The 21,039-nt window shown below is 35.9% G+C and overlaps 1 protein-coding gene and 2 long non-coding RNA genes across 6 annotated transcripts; all 3 read left to right on the forward strand.

The window, feature by feature from the left end:
• The first annotated feature begins 639 nt into the window (after nucleotides 1–639).
• LOC110797635 (S-sulfo-L-cysteine synthase (O-acetyl-L-serine-dependent), chloroplastic) lies at nucleotides 640–9,942 on the forward strand. Of its 4 annotated transcripts, none has more exons than XM_022002740.2 (12): nucleotides 640–771; nucleotides 898–1,137; nucleotides 1,977–2,086; nucleotides 3,949–4,006; nucleotides 4,145–4,408; nucleotides 4,519–4,656; nucleotides 5,240–5,291; nucleotides 5,436–5,485; nucleotides 7,019–7,078; nucleotides 7,343–7,423; nucleotides 9,255–9,447; nucleotides 9,542–9,942. In XM_022002740.2, exons 2-11 carry the CDS (start codon nucleotides 919–921, stop codon nucleotides 9,342–9,344), a joined length of 1,122 nt encoding a protein of 373 aa, XP_021858432.2. In that variant the 5' UTR covers nucleotides 640–771; nucleotides 898–918; the 3' UTR covers nucleotides 9,345–9,447; nucleotides 9,542–9,942. The 4 variants fall into 4 exon arrangements, with proteins under 4 accessions (XP_021858432.2, XP_056687596.1, XP_056687595.1 ...); XM_056831617.1 differs by lacking the exon at nucleotides 640–771 and adding an exon at nucleotides 1,409–1,601 and having other exon boundaries at nucleotides 998–1,137; XM_056831618.1 differs by lacking the exon at nucleotides 640–771 and having other exon boundaries at nucleotides 976–1,137; nucleotides 2,012–2,086.
• Nucleotides 9,943–11,112: 1,170 nt separating this feature from the next.
• Nucleotides 11,113–13,368, forward strand: LOC130464420 (uncharacterized). Its single transcript, XR_008924820.1, has 3 exons — nucleotides 11,113–12,036; nucleotides 12,435–12,498; nucleotides 13,205–13,368. It is a non-coding gene; the product is annotated as an uncharacterized lncRNA (long non-coding RNA).
• Nucleotides 13,369–17,815: 4,447 nt separating this feature from the next.
• Nucleotides 17,816–20,060, forward strand: LOC130464421 (uncharacterized). The gene is made up of 3 exons (XR_008924821.1): nucleotides 17,816–18,742; nucleotides 19,141–19,204; nucleotides 19,911–20,060. It is a non-coding gene; the product is annotated as an uncharacterized lncRNA (long non-coding RNA).
• Nucleotides 20,061–21,039: the final 979 nt, after the last annotated feature.

Here is a 21,039-nt window from a genome sequence, read left to right on the forward strand (position 1 = left end):
CTAGGTGAATCGGGAAAAAAATTTACTTTTCTTTTTTCCATGCTGACGTGGACGTATGGAGGGAAATAAGTTAGAAAGGGGCGTATTTTGGGAACTATTGGATATTTAAGCAATATTGAAGGAATTTCTCAAGATAAGTTGCAATTATTTAGTTAGATTTTGATGTTTAGAGTATTTTTATTTTAGGAGATTATAATTTATAAAATAGTATTAGTAAGTATACTATGCTAACTTTTTAATTGTTTGGGTTTGGTTATGTTTTTATGTTTTTATGTTTTATAATTTTTTAAAATAATATTTCGTTTATAAATATGATCGTTTAAATTCGATTTTGCTTGTTCATTAAGGCTCGTTTGTTAAAAGCTCGTTTATTAAGGCTCGTTTGTTAATAGCTCGGCTCAGCTTGGGCTTGAACTTAAACAAGCTACTCGTGAGCTAAGCTCAAACAACGAAGAACTTAAATGAGCCAAGTTCGAACCGGGAAAATGAAAAACTTGATTAAGCTCGAATCGAGCCCGAGCTCGAAAATTTCTTATCAAGTCTAGCTTGAACCGCCAAATACTTGACTCAACTCGACTCGTTACTTTAAAAAAAAAAAAAAAGCATTAATTTACTCGAAATTGACTCGGGTTAAAGGCTACTCCGTAGTAACGTGCACGGGCTTATTAAGATGAACACTTGAGACTAGAGAGTAGAGATAAGTGAGTAGTACCTGACTTGGGGTTTTCATCAATCTCAAACATCACCATTGAAGCTGACCAAAGCAACCAGGTAACAAATTTCTTCTTCCTTTCATCTGTTTCTTCACAATTGAATTTGAATTAGTACAACGATTGATTTCTGGGTTAATTGAACTAGTAGTGATGGCTTCGTTAATGGTGAAAATTTATGCTTCAGGAACTTTCTCCTATATAATTCATGGCGGCTACATCATCTTCTTCAGTCATTTCTTGGTGTTGCAAACCTCAGCGCAAGGCGGCGACACCATGGTTCAACTCTCTGACAATTTCAACACTTCCAAAACCCTTTTCATTATCTCTAAAACCCTCTAATTTTGTTAAATTTACCCCCATTAAAACTCAAGCCAGAGCAGTAGACCTTGATGATGTTGTGAATATTGCTGATGATGTCACTCAGGTGGGTTTTTCTCGGCTTTCGCTTTCGTCTTATTCATTTGTTTTTCATAGGTTTTGCTTATTTTTCTTGAATTAGTTGCTGATTTTGATGATACATTTTTGTACTCGTAGTTCTTATTTTTGCCCAATTTGGTACGTTGGAGTAATGAGACATTGCTTTTTGCAAGCTGGTATTGATTAGGTTTATGAGTTTTCCGCGAATAGTAAAATTTTAGCACTGTTATTGAGAGGTTTAGGAAGCTTATTCTCATAATTAGGTCTATGTTACTCAGGCTCAACCAGAAGTGTTAGACATGGGTACGTGTTCAGGTATTAGACACAGCCATCTTATGAAAAACTTGCATGATATTGGATTGTGGGTCCAAAATGAAGAGCCCTCTACATGCCGTGTCCGAATGCCGAGTATTCGACAAGGGTACTTAAGGAGATATGAAGTGTCTTGTCTTAATTACACAGATTTATCTTGTAAGTTCCAATTTAATGTCAAATTATGAAAATGCAACAATAAGCACATCTCAGAGATTTATATATATCATACTCCTCGTTTTGTGCGTATTTAGTGAGTATAAACTGTTTCTTCCTTTAGTTACATATGTTTTGAAGGAATCTTAAATGTGAGTTATGTTGAAAGCTTAGCTGAGTTTGTGACATGTTCTTTGCTTCGAGAAAATAAATCAGTTGCTTCGAGAAAATAAATCAGTTACCCTTCCCTGACGATTTTGCCTGAATCTGATCCATTGCTTTGAAAGCTATAGCTACGAGAATGTGTGCAGCTTAACTTTTCTAGAATGTTGATGTTAAATCTGTTACTTAACAATCAATATCTCTATGTTTGAGTAGTTGATTGGGTGCACACCAATGGTATATCTCAACAGAGTTACTGAAGGCTGTTTAGCAAACATTGCTGCAAAACTTGAATCCATGGAACCTTGCCGAAGTGTAAAGGACAGGTACATTTTCTTGAACTTTATGCTGCTGAAACCTTTTAGCCTTATTTTGCTACTTGTACGGTTGTACCTGTTCTTGCAGCCTCTGATTGCCAGGAAACAAGTATATCTTCGTGTCTTGATCATGTTTTTGCCTACTTGGTTTATTTATTGCAAGTGTTATTGGCTTCTTTTTGATATGACTCTTCTTTGCTCGTTTCCTCTGAAACTCGAGCTATCTATGAATATGCAGATGCTGGTATGTGAATTTTGGAAACAGCCTTGCTTGCCTTTCTGTCTCTTTGATTTCCATCTCAATTCATAGGCATAAACATTCATCAACACAGTCTCTTTGATTTCAACCCTGATAACTTTGAACTCATTTAAAAAAAAATTGAAACATAAAACATTTAGCATAAGAGGAGCATTCTGACTGTATCATTCTTAGGCATAATTAAAACATTGATCAGCAACGTTAAGTTGCTCAATGATGAATTTATTGCGCAGTTAATCAAGGAGACTGTACAGGGTAGAATTAGAGCTCGTGTGCTACTGCCCAAGAAAGTATCCAGTTCTGTAATCTAGCATAGGCGTTCTTTAGTCTTGTTTTGGGGGATGGGGGGGTTCCGATAGTTTAAGTTGTAATTTGGTTTGAACCTGGTTACTTGGGATACGGCCTCATAGTCTTGTTCAGTTTTTGGGCTTACTTTTATTAATAAAACTTGACCTTCTACCCCCCCCCCCCCCCCCCCCCCCCCCAAAAAAAAAAAAATAACAATTCGTGCATTTGTGATTGTTGGTGTTTTCTTTTCTTAAATTTACCTCCCGTAATCATTCACAAGGCTTTGCTTGCGAAATTCATGTTACAATTGTTTATGTTGTTCACCATTTGAAACTCCATTTACTGTGACACTTATTCACCAATCTTATCCACTTGTATATCCTTAGGAGAAAAGGAAACAAGACGTAGAAAAATTGAAAATACCTTTTAGAGGAAACAAGAGATTAGAGTGGGATGATGAAATATCTCCCGTGGAACATATGTGGAGCAAGACATTAGTACAATAAGCTGTCTAGAGTCCCAGGACACAATATATTGTACCTCTGACGTTCATTTATTGAATCTCATTAGATTTCAGTGCTTTGGTTTTTCCCTGCAAATTTAAGAAGTCATCCTCTAGATATCATTCCACTCTATGACCAAATTCAGGCATATCTTATTGTTAGTAGGTCGAGGCCGCACTGCTTAGTTTTGGTATCCCTACCTTATGATATTTTGGCCTTTTCCGGTATGTCATCTGTTCCAAAGCTTGCACTTAAGTTTCATGTGACTGTGTGTTATAACCTTCTTTCTCTAGAGACATTATTTTGTTAGTAAATTTTGATGGGCATATCCCTTCAGATAGTACACTCTACCTTATAGTATTTTTTTTCTCTCATTATTCTCCATTTCAATGCAGAGTCAGTGAGATGGAACTCATATACTCCTGATCTCTATCTTTACTTTGAAAGTGGTTACCATGGAGGTCATGATATATACTTCATCCATTCCATAAGTATTGCAATTTTCACCATTTAAGGAAGTTTAACAAATATTGTAATGTTTCCCTTTAAGGAAATTCAATGTTTCCTTTCACATTGCAAATACCCAATATACCCTTACTTACAAGTTACAACTGTTAAGTTCCTAATCCACTTGGGTTTTGTGTTCCCCTCTCACCTTTTAGCCAATTTCTTAAAATCTGTGCACTACCCCCCATGTTGCAATACTTTTGGGACGGAAGAAGTATTATTTTCTAGTGAAAAATTTCTCAAGACAGTCTGTTTCTTTTATCTAACTTAAGCTGCATTGGATGTTATTTATATATCTCTAATTTATCTTTCAGAATTGGGTGTGCTATGATATCAGAGGCTGAACAAAGTGGAGCAATTTCTCCTGGAAAGGTGTGTTATTCTCCAATCATATTTGTGTCAGTATACTCCTTATCAAATAACCACTAATAATATCACGTGATTGTTTGTTCCTATGACCTTTTTATTCTCACATTCTTATGTTTCTTACTTCTGTTGTGCATACCATAGTCCATATTGGTGGAGCCTACAAGTGGAAATACTGGAATTGGTATTGCTTTTGCAGCAGCGACAAAGGGGTATAAATTAATAGTCACAATGCCTGCATATGTAAATATTGAAAGGCGGATTATTTTACGTGCATTTGGAGCTGAAGTTATTCTAACAGACCCTATGAAAGGCATGAAAGGTGCTGTTGAGAAGGCCGAGGAACTTGTTCTGAGCACTCCAAATGCTTACATGTTACAACAATTCGATAATGTTGCCAATACTAAGGTTCTTTCTAATGAAAAATAACATATCACATGTGCTTTTCTATTATTAGATTTAGAAATATCAAATTGAACCATTCACTCCTTGTTCATTGATCATTCTTGCTATTGCAGATCCATTTTGAAACTACGGGTCCAGAGATATGGGAAGATACTTTGGGTAGTGTTGACATCTTTGTGGCTGGAATGGGCACTGGTGGAACTGTCACTGGCACTGGACGTTATTTGAAAATGGTTAACAAAGACATTAAGGTCAGTAGCAGGATTATCAAATATGCCAATTAATCTTCAAGTCCAAAATGTTAACGTGTTAGTTTTGGTACTTTCTATTACCTCAGGGACTTGAAATTTAGCAAGTAGTTGTAAGAAAAAGAAGAACTAGGGTTGAGTTTTTTCTCCGACAATTATGTTATGTTCGTGAAGGCTTGTGCCTTTGAACTATTAGTGCAATGGTTTCAGATTTATTTCCCAGTTGAAAGATCTGAGATTCAAAGTCATTTCTGCAGTTTCCAGACTTCCAGTTGGTATGGGATCATGGAACTTTTACGTTGTAGATAATCCACTAATTTTAGAATCCTCCTCCTTTATGGATTGAGCCGGAAGGTTGAATACTCTTCTGTCTTGTAATGCTGTCTTCCAAATTCATATATCCTAAGGAACCCCGTTTTCGTCTACCTTCCTTTGTATTTGATCTTGAATATGAATTTTGTTACTTTTTGGGTTTATCCATTTGCTACATGTCACCTTTGGCTATCCCTTTCTTTGTTATCTTCAACACTATTTTGGTCCACCGAATATGATCACATTGATGACTTAATTTTTTGCAAATGCTCAGGTAATAGGTGTAGAACCTGCTGAAAGAGGTGTTATCTCTGGAGAAAACCCAGGTAAATGTTTTGAATTTTGCCTTTTGTCTTCACCACGGTGTTTACTTTTAGGGGTGCTAGGCATTATATGAATGTATGCTTATTTCTGTGCCCTCCTCACTCTGCTTCTGATGCCCTTTGCGCAATTTTTTGATGTGGGTGCAGGATATGTGCCAAGTATCTTGGATATTAAATTACTTGACGAAGTTTTGAAGGTATTACACTAATCTTTCACTCTCACAATACTCTTGTGATCTTCCTTTAGTTCTGACATTGTTATATGCTGCTATCTGAATCACGAGTAGGTTAATCAGTTTATAGGGCCTGACCTCGTTGTACAATTACACGATAAAATTGTTAAGAGTTTGAGATTTATGCGTCTTGAAATCTGCGATGAGTATACGAGTTTCTGTACAGTAGCCTGCTTCTATATTTGGATAGTTTAGAAATACCTTCAGTGGCCTATCCACGTGAGAAGCCACATCGGCAAGCAGTCTCCTTCTGGCATTATGTAGAATATATTGAAAATACATTCATAAAGTCCTACTTTCTTTAATTTCTGTTGCGGACTAAGGTGATCCGTGATAGGGGTTGTAGAGCCTAGGGCCCTAGGCACAAAGCGGAAGTATGAGGTGCACGCCTCATCAAAGTAACACTTGATTTCTAAATTTAAAGATTCAAGTTCTACCATTCTAGATGTGAAATAATGCGGCCACTGTGCATTTTGCCTAGCACTTGGGAGCAGCGGGTGTGCCTTTTCATACATTGAGATGGACTCCACCCCCCACCCATTTATTTATTATTTGAGGACTTCCATAAAAGTTGTTCTTTTCGTTTAACAAAAATCCAGTGGTGAAACTATTTTAATCTCCCCATCACATTTCTTGCTTTTCTTTCTTTATCCTTACACATTCTCTTACCTTTATTTTCTCTTCACCCTCTTCAAATTATTTTATTATTTAACATTCAACAACTACATTTAAAACCTGTGCTAAAGTTTGTTTTTGGATGGAGGGAGGAGTTACATCTGGAAGTGTTTGTTTCTCTACAATGAATGTATGGGTTACTTGGCCTTGTACACCCTTTAAAACCTATATAAATCGATAATAGATAGCTGTGATGCCACCCACAAGGAAGAGTAGAAAGGGATGTATAAATTGAGGATGGCAATATAGCAGAAAAAGAAAATTTCTCTAATGCTTTGTTCCTTTAGTCCATTTTTGTCTATAGCGCAATTACAAGGAGCCATACATCTCATAGATACCAAGTTTGATTTGTATTTCAGTTGTCAGGTAGATGCTAGTGGTATGGACACGTATGGTTCTAAGAACACAAGCTGAGCAGTGCATACAAAAGTTATTAATCTTATTATAGTATAGACCTAAAACTGGAAGCCAGTTCTCTAATTACACTTCTTAACTGTACTACACCATTTGTTTCTCTGCTTCAGTATAGATCTGACTATTCAAGTCATCGAACTGCTTTTTTTTGTCATCCCTTTTGCTTTGATCCCTTAAATGCATCTTTTAGCTTGTGAAATAACCCCTCGTATAACTATTTTTCTATAACTGTTTTTTCTAGTGGTATGACTATTCGAGTCATCGAATTGCTTGTCTATGACATCCCTTGTATAACTATTTTTTTATAACTATTTCTGTGGTTTTGGACATTTTATTTGATACATCTGTGCCTCTATGTTGTCCGTTGAATTTTTCACTAATATTTAATCTTGGAAACTTTTTTTGAAGGTTTCCAACGGTGAAGCAGTTGAGATGGCCAGGAGATTGGCGTTGGAGGAAGGTTTACTGGTAAATTTTATTTTGAATTGGGTGGCATTAAGAAACTGCTTAGCATATTAGGTGTAAATCATACAAAGTATTATTGTTCATGTTAACTTCATTCGTGATGCGTGTGAAGGGGTTTTCTTAATATGTCAACGGTTACTGGTTCCTCATTTGGACACCTAATAATCTTGATATATTGTTCCGTCTTTCCAAGCCGTGTTGTTTAATTGAGTCTCTGTAGTGCATTCGTATGCTGTTTCTAATTGGATATCATATGCTTGCTTGCAGGTTGGAATATCTTCAGGAGCAGCAGCTGCTGCTGCAATAAAAGTAGCAAAGAGGCCTGAGAATGCTGGAAAGCTTATTGCTGTAAGTGTTTTCTTTCTTTCCACCCCCTTCCATATCAATTTAGTCTAGAATCTAAATTAGGCGCCAGTTGTTGTGTAAGCAATATCTCTTGTTTCATATCAGAATTGCTAAAAGTTACTTGTAAGTTATTAGAGCAAAGGAGTTTGCTAAATGGTGTCCTGGTTGACATGGCTGCAGCCAGCTAGTTTTGACTTTTTAGTCTCAAACTCAAAGACACAAGTAGGCTCATGGGCTACTTCGGTTATTTTTCTGCATATTCGGACTTGTGGTATTTTGATTGCTCTAATATAGTAATATGTTACTAGGTATTCCCTAGCCATGATTGGTCGTTTTGTTTATATGTGAAAAAAAGTTGGTAATTAACTATAATCTCTAGTGAACTACTAATCTACTACAAGCATTGGCTGACCAAATTATAATGTACAGTCATATTAATCAATGCTCAATTAAAAAGACCCATGCTTAGTTGCTTACATCTCCAACATGTCGTTTGTTACTCTTGCACCTGATTTGGTTTAGGAGAGAACTATAGGGAGGGAAACCTGCTTTAGTATAATATATTTAGCTTATTAGTTAAATTTTGAGGACTAATGGAGCCTAAGATCATACATCAAGGAAGATGTCATGGCATTAGAACCACAACTCGCTGAGCAGTTTAAAAGTTCACTTTGTGGGACCACAAGATATTCATTCCTGAATGCATTTAGGCTTCAGCATGCAGTTTGAGATAATTTTCTGGGTCAGTAATCCTTTAACATGATGAAGTGAAATCTAAATGTATTGACAGATCATAATATGCAACTGCTGTCAATTTTCAGTTAGGAAGCCAGCAATATTAAGAACCTCCTCCAACATCACACTAGAGTATGTTGATATAAATATGAAGGCTGAAGCTTGAACATGTAAACGGTTTCCAGATATTGGAACCAACTAGAAAATATCACTAGGGTGAATGCGATTTGATAGAGTCAGGAGGACAGGTTCTATTACTATGAGATTCAAGGATTTTCTGCATTATTGTGAGGTATTGTCGTGCTATGAACTGTTGAGATCTAGCATGCAACAGGAACTCACCATTTCCCTAGCGTAATGTATTTGTCCCGAAAGAGGGTAATGATTCCCCTTCCCTTCCTCTTTGCATTATCACTACGTCATCTGTTCTACCGTTCCCCAAACCCATCTTCGTTTTCTACGTTTTGTCTTAATTACCCCATAATGCAAGCATGCCCTGAGCAAAGGAGCTCTGAGCTCGTTGTGTTTCATAGTGACTGTCCTAATGTCCTTTCGCTTTTATCATATTTCAACTGACTCTAAATTTCCCACTGCCTCTCTAAGCTTTTAATGTGTATTAAAGTTATTCTAAGTTCCGTTTTGGTGTTTTCCGGCTTTTCCCTCAGTTCTTAATCTTGGTGAAAAGTGAACTAGGACAAAGTGACAAACACTATAAAACAAAGAATCATAGTTCCTCAATCCCAAAGTAGCTCTTACTCTTAAATGGCATCCATCAAAATATTTGGTAGAAGGTAGCATCAGTGCACTGGACGTGATAGTGGGACAAACAGAAAAACCAAGTGACAAAATAGATGTGGAGGCTCAGAATTCAGATTCATAGCTATCTTTATTCTGTACCCATCAAATTTTCTGCCATTAAGCGTGTTTAGAATCTTGACCTGGGCAACTATAATGTCTACAATGCGTAAATTTGATGCCAGCGGCTGAAGTAAGTCAATGTACAAATTACCGAGTTTTGATTGCATTTTATTGGTTTATGAGAATTATTGTTAGAGTAGTTGCTTCCTGGGGTAAGTTGGACAATTTGGTGATGTTGCAGGTGATATTTCCAAGTTTTGGTGAAAGATATATTCCTACTGTTCTGTTCCAATCTATATACAAAGATGCACAAAATATGGTGGTAGAATAGTGTCCGAAGGATAAATATAAGCATCCCAAACACTTGCAAATGTGAGCAGAGGATTGCGTAGTCTTCATGACCAGCAAAGATCAGCCGAGGCCATAATTCTTAAGTAAGTATGCAACCGCGCACACATTTTTATTAATTTATTGATTATTGTTATTTTCTTTGTTGCCAAAAACCTCATCAACCATTTAAAATTTCAGGTTCTGATGCTTGGCATCCTACAGTGCACTCACAAATTCAACCGATGGCAGTACTCCGTCTAACCCCCTAAGTTCTTCTCCAGAGTTCTGTCTTTTGACACGGTCATCAAGTCGCATTCTCTTTGTCTAACGCCAGTGCACTCACAAAGTGATCCATGGAATGTAGATATTGGAAGTTGTATGCGCGATGAAGACACTTTCAGCTGGGTACAAAGGTCCTGACTTCTTGAGTTAGAGAGCAATTTAAAACTCTAGTATCATTGTTTTGTAATGCTTAGCTGAAGTTGGATATTAAGAGAAATGATGAGTTCATTTTTTTTCCTGAACAAACTGTTACAATAAACATCAATCTCAATCAGTTCTAAGGAAATTTTGTGAACAAACTGCCTAAAATTTTGTCACTATTGGCAACAATTATTTATAAGTATCATTTTCTTGTTCAAAAAAACTACTCGAATTAAACTCTTTTTTATTTATTAGCACACGTATTTTATTAAAAATAAAAAATATTATCATTTAGCGGTATCTGTTAAGAGTGATTACGTTAATGGGAAAAGTTATACTCGTGAGTGATTTTTTCGCTCAAAAAATCTCCGCACTTGACTTGAATTGCTTGACTGAATTAGCATCACCGCTAGAAAAGAGAAGAATATCATTGGCAAAGCACATGTGAATTTGCTTCAATTTTTTGCACCGTGGGTGAAACTTGAAATCAGAATTCTCACGAAGCAGATTCATACACAGATTTAGATACTCCATACGAATGACAAATAAATATGGAGAGATAGGATCTCCTTGCCGTATACCCCTTTTTGCTTTAAAAGAGTCTGTCACTAAACCATTAACCTTGAAGCTATACCCACCTACAAAAGATGGGTAGCTATTTCAACTCCAAAGAACAAATTAACCTTGAAGCTATAAGCATTCCATGATCCATTCAACAAATAGTCTAGGAAATCCAAGAAAGAGCAATAGATATTCAATAAAAAGCCATTCAACCGAATCATAATCTTTCTAATATTGGTAATTTGAAGACATAATTACTAATATAAAATCATTGATATTTTTCCGAAATATCTATTTTTTTAAAAAATATCTTGGTTGAGATTTTTCAGGTGGATTTCTTGGTGATTTTGGTTTTGGGATGTTTTGAGGTGGTTTTCAGTGTGGAAAATGTTGTTTGCAGGTAGTGTCGCTGGATTTGGGTGGTGGTTCACAATGGTGGTGGTTTCGAGGTGGTGGACCGACGATGGGGTCTGTAGTGGACGGTGGTTCATATGGTTGTTTCAGGTAGTGTTGCTGGGTCTAGATGGTGGCTCGACGGTGCGGTGGTTTCGAGGCTGTATGTAATACCCCGAAATTTTTAAACATGATTTTATTAAAATTAAAAATATTTATTAGCTTGATTTTGTTTTAAATAATTACGAATAATCGAATTTCGTTATTTTAAATGTTTTTATGATTTATTTTAAACGATAAATTTGTAAACGAAAATTTATTTAATTTTCGTTAACGATATTTTATAAAGAATTATTTTAGTTAAACATTTATATTTTTATTATTTTCCAAAAATAGCAATAGAATTTCTGAAGACTTATAACATTTCTAAACTACAAAAAATAGCCTAACACCACAAATGAGAAACAAAATCCAATTTTCTTCCTCCTCTTTGGCACGTGAAACAGCATACCTGGCAAGCATGGAGCTTGCCAGACAATCCCACTTTTTGACTTCCCTTTTTCCCTAAACTTAGTCTGGATACATTCCTTGGTCTCCAAGCACTTCCCTTCTTCATCACTCTACCATAAACTCATAGATGTATCATGTGAGCTTCTTAAATTGAACAACATTCTGCTCAAATTTACCACAACCAAAAATCAGTTTCAAAATCCCTTTGCTTCTTCCCTATGCTCGAGCCACCGCAAACGACCACCGTCCGCCACTACCGTCACCACCACTTCCCAGCACCATCACCTCAACCACCTAGCGTCACTCGACCACCGTGCACCACCCCGCATCACCACCGTAGCCTTGCCTCCCCTCTCCTTAATTTCCCCTGCTTCCCGCCCTCACCCTGCACAAACTGCAGCCGCGACACCCACTCACTGTCACCACCACCACCAGTCGAGTCCACCACCACCCTTACCCTCGCCGGAAAACTACTGTAACTTTCCCCAACCACCCACGACGCCACCCAAACCCCCCTGTCTTTTTCCCTTACTCGCGCTCCCTCCTCCTTTTCTTGCCTGTACTGCCGCCGCCAACCACTCACCATCACCGTCGCATCATCCCGCACCGCCCAGCCAGCCACCTCCCTTCTTCCTCCTCGTGCTCTCCTCTGCTTCGCCCTCCCCTGTTTCAGCCCCTTTCCCTTCCCCTACTCGTGCCCTTTTTCAGAAACCAAAGAACCAGAAACTTTGGTTTCTAATTTTGGTCTTAATTCTCCTTAAAATCCCACATTAAAAATTTGGGCCATAATCCCTTTGGGCTTTTGGGTGAGTTGCCAACTGAATTGCATGTTCAGAAATTCTAATTATTAATTTGCTTGCTTTAATAAATTTTGATAATTTAGTTATTTTCCCAATCAAATTGTTTATTATTTTTCAAGTAGAAATATGTATTTAATTTTCAGGATTTACCAAAATCAATTCACTATTTTGAATTAATAAAAATGAAATAATATGTTCATGAAAATCGATTCATAAAGCATATATATCTATTTTGATCGAAAATTCGGTTAATAATAATAATATTTCGTTAAATTCGAAATTATGTTTTATTAAAATTCGTTATTTATAAATCCATTACTTATAAAATTTATGATTTATAAAATATTGATTTTATAACTATTTATCGATTTTAGTACTAATTCAATTATTTACTACTTTTAAAGAAATTGGACTCGGAGCTCAGGACGAACGAACCAACGAAAACCCTTAGCAAATCGCGGAAGTGAGGTAACGGCTATTGCTAGTACCCGCAATTCCCTTATAAATGCGTTTATGAAAATACAATGTTATGATTTATTTATGAATTGAATGCTTTGACATGTTTTATGAATTGCGGGAAATGAAATGTGATTTGATTGAATTATTTATTATAATATGATTGATTGAAATTCTTATAAAACGATCTTTATAAGAAACCATGAATGAAATGATGTCTCTATGATGCCAGGAAAGAAATGATATTTTATGGATCCCAGGATCTAAATGATGTTTTATCATGATCTCATGATCTAAAGGAATTATGTTACTTCTACTGAAGTAAAAAGGCTAAAACGTAAAATTAAACGAAACATGATAAATGAAAGTGAAATTCCTAGTCCGTTTGGCAGTATATGTTCACAGGTTACGATTCTCGGTCATGCATGTACCCATGGGGCATCCGCCCATTGAGCCAAGGCTCTCATGTTTTCGGGCCAAGGCCCCATGTTTATGGACAGCGGTCCATCGTGGAAGACGTTCCACCATGTCATACTTGCCACGACTAGCATGTGCACCCTAAAAGTTGAAAATGAACTAAATAAAGGACTTTATAAAATGTTTTACATTATTCTATTCTCCCTGTGTTATTAAATAAAATGAATTGAAATGAATTTACGTCGCTAGAATAGTTCGTTACTGAGTCTTCGGCTCACCGTTATTTTGTTTTCTGTTTTAGGTACCGTTGGGAACGATGGGAACGAGTAGTGGCGAGGATTTCACTTCAATAATATTCACTTAGTTTATGCTTAATGTTTTAATAGTTTAATTAAAGACTTGTAGTAAGTTATGCACTTTATTTTGGTAATATTAAAGATTATTATATTAATTTTTGGGATTTAATATCTTATGATTGATGGTTGCCTTGTAATTCCCAAGAGGGAGTTACGGCAGGTAATGCCCTGACCAATTAGGTTAATTCCGCTGCTAATTATGCTTTAATTATTGAATTAGAGGTTGGGGCGTTACAGTTTGGTATTCAGAGCCAAGGTTCTGAACCATAAGTGCTAAACCTTACGGGTTTTCGCACGAACAGAATTCATTAGGCTTTAAGTAAAGAGTTTTAAGGAATGAGTTAAAAAGAATTTTCTAAAATCATGTTACTTAAGTTAAAATGAATATGAGTGTGAGTGTAGGAACGGGATGAACGGGTTTATTTTCTATGATTTATTTGCTTCCATTTGTTGAGACATGTTATGTTGAATGTTGCTTATCAAGACTATGAATGATGTCCCCAAGGGCTCGCAACGAGCACCATGATAACCACATTATGCACTAGGACTATGCCATATCGATGCAGTTATGAATGTTTTATTTTCTAGTAGAGAAATTGTCCAATGATGTTAGAGAAATTTGAGTTTTATTATCCGTTGACCTATCTAGATTTGATGTAGTTTTCGGAATGAATTGGTTGAATGAATATGAAGCTAATATCAATTGTTTGAGGCATGGTGGCAAATAAGGATAGGATTTCATCACAAAAGTTAGTGAAGAAAACCAATTGTCGCTGTTTTGAAAACCCCTAGTGACCGATGGTGAGTTTTTCTGGTTATCCTTGTAGTGTTTTCGATCACCCATCACCGATACATCTATCGTTTTTTTTAATAGGCAAATGTTTTCCAGAAAAGAAACCTAGTATGCCTCCACCGAGTGAATTAGACTTTAGCATTAAAGTAATCACAAGATTCACCCCTATTTCTAAAGCCTCTATAGAGTAACACCAATTGAGTTGCAAAGAATCGAGAAACAATCAAGTGGTTTACTTGGATAAGGGTATTTTCAACTGAGTGCTTCACTTCTGGGAGCCCTGTCATATTTTTGAGGAAAAGAATGATGAAACTGTGAGGTTATGCATAGGTTATAGAGAGTTAGACAAGTATCATTTACCCCTTATTGATGATTTGTTTGATCAACTTCGAAGTACATAAGTATTTTCAAGAATAGATTTGAGGTCGTGATACTATGAACTTTGCATTAAAACTTGAGGATATTCCAAGGACAGCCTTTAGAACCAATCATGGTTACCATAAGTTTATTGCAATACCTTTTGGGTTAACTAATGCATCAACAGTATCTATGGATGTAATAAACCGCATTATCAAACCATACCTTGATGAGTTTGTAGTTGTTTCCATTGATGACATTTTGGTACATTCTAAGAGTAATGAGGAACACGAGGAGCATCGGAGAAAAGTGTTAGATATGTTGATTGAAAACTAATTATATGCTAAGTTGTCAAAGTGTAAATTCTGGCATTAAGGAAATATCGTTTTTAGGTCATATTATTTTTGAGAAAGGTGTATCTGTTGATCATGAGAAAGTAAAAGCAATCGTGGAATACCCTAGACCAACCAATTTCCCTGAAGTATGAAATTTTATGGGTTTAGCTGAAGGTTATCGAAAATTTATCTAAGATTTCTCTAAGGTTGCCTTACTCACAATCCGATTGGTTAGAAAGAATATCAAATTTGTGGGGAATGATGATTGTAAATCTGCAATTTCAGAACTTAAGAGACGTATCACAATTTCCTATATCCTTGCCTTCCATCCGGAACTAAGAGATTTGTTATTTATATTAATACTTCTAAACATGGAATATGATGTGTCGAAATGGAACAGGAAGGTCATAGATGATTCTCTCGCCAACTCCAAGTCCCTGAATAGAACTACCTTACTTATGATCTTGATATACAATACCCTACCAGAAAAGCTAATGTTATTATAGATGCTTGAGTCAAAATCTTACCTAAATTCGATCTTACCTTTCTACGAGCCATCCAAGATGATCTGTAAAACCTAGAAGTTAAGTTGTTAAGAATAAAGGAAATGTTTGTTTAAATGCGTTAAGTCAGTACCGAGACCAACTTTGATTGATGAGACTAAGGAAATATTTGTTATGGAAGTCGAGTTCCTTAAGGATAAAGGAAACGTTTGCTTGAATGCGATGCCAACTTTGAATTATGAGAGTAGGAAAGCACGAACTAAGGATTTGCAATAGGAACAAATGATCGTTGTGGAAGTCATGACCATTAGGTTCGAGATTATTCTGAGCTATCACCATCAGCTACACGTACTAAAAGATCGTCTATTGACAACAAACATAGAACCAATGACATTGTTAGCATGCTTTAGGAACCCATGATTGGAGTAGATTCTATGGCAAAACCACATGAAAAAGGCAGAAATGTTACCAATGGTCCTTGTAATTCTCTTTTCTAATTATTCTGTATGATACTCGTTGGTATTCCTTCATTTATTATTTGTTATACATGTTTCGAGTTTATACCAATTCGGTTGACATGAGTAGGATAGTGAGTAATAGGTAACCTGAAAGTTCAGGCATATTTAGAGGATGTAATGAAAGGATGATAGGTTGGAGATTATGAAAAAGATTGACATTTATGCGTATGAAAGAATAGGAGTAAATTACTCCGATGACTAAGAGGCAAAAGATTGAAATTGGAATCAGACAACTAGGGGAGAAACTGAGATAGAGAAAATTTTAGTTGCCCATAGTAAGTGCCCAAATATATATTCAAGAAGGAACCATGATAGACCTTTAACAAGAGAACAAGATTTTAGTTTTCAATGAGATGAGAAGATTTAATTTGAGGAAATCATTCTAAGAATAATAACGTGAAAATGTCACCTTGGGAACCCCAATCTTAAGTATAAAGAAACAATAGCGTATGAGTATAAGTTATAGAGAATCAAGCCAAGTTATGTTCATGAGTCCCGTATCAATGAAACTGGTACAAATTATTTTGGAAGGTTCGTTGAGCTTTTAAGAATATACTAGAGGTTGTGAACCAAATACCATAAAGTTACCTGAAGTTATTTTGGGATTATCAATTGTATGTGAGATCTTGATGAATCACAATTAAGGCCCGTGCTTTGATACATTTAGTAAACCTACCTATGGATAATTTCAGAATTATGGAGAACCCTAAGGAACAAATTTGAGGAAAATACAGGAGTTCGTGAAGTTTTGAAATATGTCAAGTTGGCAAGAAAGTAGTTTCGAAGACTATGAAATGGCAATCTAGAGTGAACAACCTAGACTAATCTATGCTAAGGTATCTACCGTATATTTTGAGTATATGTATAAATCTCAACCAGGATATGTTCAAGGACCGAGTCACGTAATTTGGGTTGAGCCCTCCATTGTTGAAAGAATTTGACTAAGGAGAGAGAATATTGAACATCACTGTTTTGAAGTGAAATCAAAGAAACGCATGTTGAAGGACTAAAAGATGATTGATATGCCTCTATTAAGGAAGCTAAGAGATTAAACAGAAATGTTATGAACCCAACACGAGTTTTGATGAAAGACCCATCTGAGGTGACACATGAATAAGATCTTGAGGAATTTTACCAAAATAAGTTATCAAGTATTAATCTGTCAATAAGTTTGATGATATCATAGAATGTTAGAAATTCGAAAAGAATGATTGAGGATTGCAATGAAATTGAGATTAGGAAATCAACAAATGACATATCTATAGGACCATGTAGGCTGAACTGAGTTTTCTGGGAGCTAGATTGTTTCTGATAAAGGCACTCTGGATTGCTTAGCATTATCTGCAAAATTCGAGGTCTGTCGACTTAAGAATATAAAGGATAAGTAACAAGTCACATGTCTAACGATGTATTCATGTCACATGATTGGACTCGAACCCTTGCAACGAACGTAATCCACAAAGTTACTTAGCGTAGAAGAAAAGATCGAAGTTCGAAAGCAAAACGAATCAAGTAATGAAAGTCAACGACAAGATCCCTCCAGTAAAAAGGAGCCTAATAAAAAAAAAAAAAAAAAAAAAAACGAAAACGAAATATCTTCAAATAGTTGCCTAAGAACGATATGATGTACGAATCTCCATGTTTTCTGTGAATGTGTAATGTATCAACCATGCTTATGCGTGAAATCAAATGATTGGTTATGACATGTATGTTTTCGATTAGTGAATGACGAATAGAACAATTAAATATGACTCGTATGATTTTAAGAATGACAAGTTCGACTGAGCTCCAGTTTCGAGGACGAAACTTTTTCTAAGGGGGTAAGGATGTAATACCCCGAAATTTTTAAACATGATTTTATTAAAATTAAAAATATTTATTAGCTTGATTTTGTTTTAAATAATTACGAATAATCGAATTTCGTTATTTTAAATGTTTTTATGATTTATTTTAAACGATAAATTTGTAAACGAAAATTTATTTAATTTTCGTTAACGATATTTTATAAAGAATTATTTTAGTTAAACATTTATATTTTTATTATTTTCCAAAAATAGCAATAGAATTTCTGAAGACTTATAACATTTCTAAACTACAAAAAATAGCCTAACACCACAAATGAGAAACAAAATCCAATTTTCTTCCTCCTCTTTGGCACGTGAAACAGCATACCTGGCAAGCATGGAGCTTGCCAGACAATCCCACTTTTTGACTTCCCTTTTTCCCTAAACTTAGTCTGGATACATTCCTTGGTCTCCAAGCACTTCCCTTCTTCATCACTCTACCATAAACTCATAGATGTATCATGTGAGCTTCTTAAATTGAACAACATTCTGCTCAAATTTACCACAACCAAAAATCAGTTTCAAAATCCCTTTGCTTCTTCCCTATGCTCGAGCCACCGCAAACGACCACCGTCCGCCACTACCGTCACCACCACTTCCCAGCACCATCACCTCAACCACCTAGCGTCACTCGACCACCGTGCACCACCCCGCATCACCACCGTAGCCTTGCCTCCCCTCTCCTTAATTTCCCCTGCTTCCCGCCCTCACCCTGCACAAACTGCAGCCGCGACACCCACTCACTGTCACCACCACCACCAGTCGAGTCCACCACCACCCTTACCCTCGCCGGAAAACTACTGTAACTTTCCCCAACCACCCACGACGCCACCCAAACCCCCCTGTCTTTTTCCCTTACTCGCGCTCCCTCCTCCTTTTCTTGCCTGTACTGCCGCCGCCAACCACTCACCATCACCGTCGCATCATCCCGCACCGCCCAGCCAGCCACCTCCCTTCTTCCTCCTCGTGCTCTCCTCTGCTTCGCCCTCCCCTGTTTCAGCCCCTTTCCCTTCCCCTACTCGTGCCCTTTTTCAGAAACCAAAGAACCAGAAACTTTGGTTTCTAATTTTGGTCTTAATTCTCCTTAAAATCCCACATTAAAAATTTGGGCCATAATCCCTTTGGGCTTTTGGGTGAGTTGCCAACTGAATTGCATGTTCAGAAATTCTAATTATTAATTTGCTTGCTTTGATAAATTTTGATAATTTAGTTATTTTCCCAATCAAATTGTTTATTATTTTTCAAGTAGAAATATGTATTTAATTTTCAGGATTTACCAAAATCAATTCACTATTTTGAATTAATAAAAATGAAATAATATGTTCATGAAAATCGATTCATAAAGCATATATATCTATTTTGATCGAAAATTCGGTTAATAATAATAATATTTCGTTAAATTCGAAATTATGTTTTATTAAAATTCGTTATTTATAAATCCATTACTTATAAAATTTATGATTTATAAAATATTGATTTTATAACTATTTATCGATTTTAGTACTAATTCAATTATTTACTACTTTTAAAGAAATTGGACTCGGAGCTCAGGACGAACGAACCAACGAAAACCCTTAGCAAATCGCGGAAGTGAGGTAACGGCTATTGCTAGTACCCGCAATTCCCTTATAAATGCGTTTATGAAAATACAATGTTATGATTTATTTATGAATTGAATGCTTTGACATGTTTTATGAATTGCGGGAAATGAAATGTGATTTGATTGAATTATTTATTATAATATGATTGATTGAAATTCTTATAAAACGATCTTTATAAGAAACCATGAATGAAATGATGTCTCTATGATGCCAGGAAAGAAATGATATTTTATGGATCCCAGGATCTAAATGATGTTTTATCATGATCTCATGATCTAAAGGAATTATGTTACTTCTACTGAAGTAAAAAGGCTAAAACGTAAAATTAAACGAAACATGATAAATGAAAGTGAAATTCCTAGTCCGTTTGGCAGTATATGTTCACAGGTTACGATTCTCGGTCATGCATGTACCCATGGGGCATCCGCCCATTGAGCCAAGGCTCTCATGTTTTCGGGCCAAGGCCCCATGTTTATGGACAGCGGTCCATCGTGGAAGACGTTCCACCATGTCATACTTGCCACGACTAGCATGTGCACCCTAAAAGTTGAAAATGAACTAAATAAAGGACTTTATAAAATGTTTTACATTATTCTATTCTCCCTGTGTTATTAAATAAAATGAATTGAAATGAATTTACGTCGCTAGAATAGTTCGTTACTGAGTCTTCGGCTCACCGTTATTTTGTTTTCTGTTTTAGGTACCGTTGGGAACGATGGGAACGAGTAGTGGCGAGGATTTCACTTCAATAATATTCACTTAGTTTATGCTTAATGTTTTAATAGTTTAATTAAAGACTTGTAGTAAGTTATGCACTTTATTTTGGTAATATTAAAGATTATTATATTAATTTTTGGGATTTAATATCTTATGATTGATGGTTGCCTTGTAATTCCCAAGAGGGAGTTACGGCAGGTAATGCCCTGACCAATTAGGTTAATTCCGCTGCTAATTATGCTTTAATTATTGAATTAGAGGTTGGGGCGTTACACTGTAGATCGACAATGGGGTGATATTAGGGGTGGTGGGGGTCTGTAGAGGATGGCAAATGGTGGGACGATGTTATAAGGTTGGTCAATGGTGGTCAACATTTTTTTTATGGGTTGGAGGAGAACTCGGGGTATGGCGAATCAACCTAGAAGAGACTTTAGGACATAGTGAAAAGGAAATGACATCAGTGAACCACAACAAAGAAAATCATTTCGGTTCTCCTTACCCTTAATTGAATACTCCAACCAAACACCCCTAACACAATTTTGATCTTCTAACTAGTGTTTACCCATGACGATGCCCCGATTAAAACGTGTATGAAATAATTTTTTACGCACTATTTACATTTACATGTTTTGGGTATGCCCGTTTGACTCTTTTTTAATAACTATCCGGAAATAGTTTATTTTATTTGGATATGGTGTGTTGTACGTAGTATCATATTTTAATAATAGTGTTCTTCGTCCTTTTTGGGTTGTTAGTATTTGTAAATCATACATAATGGCCTTGTTTCGCAAATGGCTTTTTGATGGCTTTTTGGTTGGCTTTTGGCTGTTGGCTTTTTAATCTGGTCAAACAGCCAAAAAATATGTTTGGTAACTGGCTTTTTATCTTGCTGAAAAGCCAGCTTTTCCGCCAAAAATGAAAAGCTAGTAACACTAGCTTTTTGGAGTTGGCTTTTGGCTTTTCACTATCTAAATTAACAATTAACAATTAATAATTAACAATTAACAATTAACAATTAACAATTAACAATTAACAATTAATAATTAATAATTAATAATTAATAATTAATAACTAATAATTAATAACTAATAACTAATAACTAATAACTAAAA

This window comes from Spinacia oleracea, chromosome 6, assembly GCF_020520425.1.
Source record: "Spinacia oleracea cultivar Varoflay chromosome 6, BTI_SOV_V1, whole genome shotgun sequence".
In the NCBI taxonomy this organism is placed as follows: domain Eukaryota; kingdom Viridiplantae; phylum Streptophyta; class Magnoliopsida; order Caryophyllales; family Amaranthaceae; genus Spinacia; species Spinacia oleracea.

Excerpts from the sequence above, each read along its gene's own strand:
- LOC110797635 (XM_022002740.2), top strand. The coding sequence starts at position 919 with ATGGCGGCTACATCATCTTCTTCAGTCATTTCTTGGTGTTGCAAACCT. Across the intron at positions 1,138-1,976 it reads TTGCTGATGATGTCACTCAG|TTGATTGGGTGCACACCAAT; the intron begins GTGGGTTTTTCT and ends ATGTTTGAGTAG. Across the intron at positions 4,409-4,518 it reads ATAATGTTGCCAATACTAAG|ATCCATTTTGAAACTACGGG; the intron begins GTTCTTTCTAAT and ends TTGCTATTGCAG.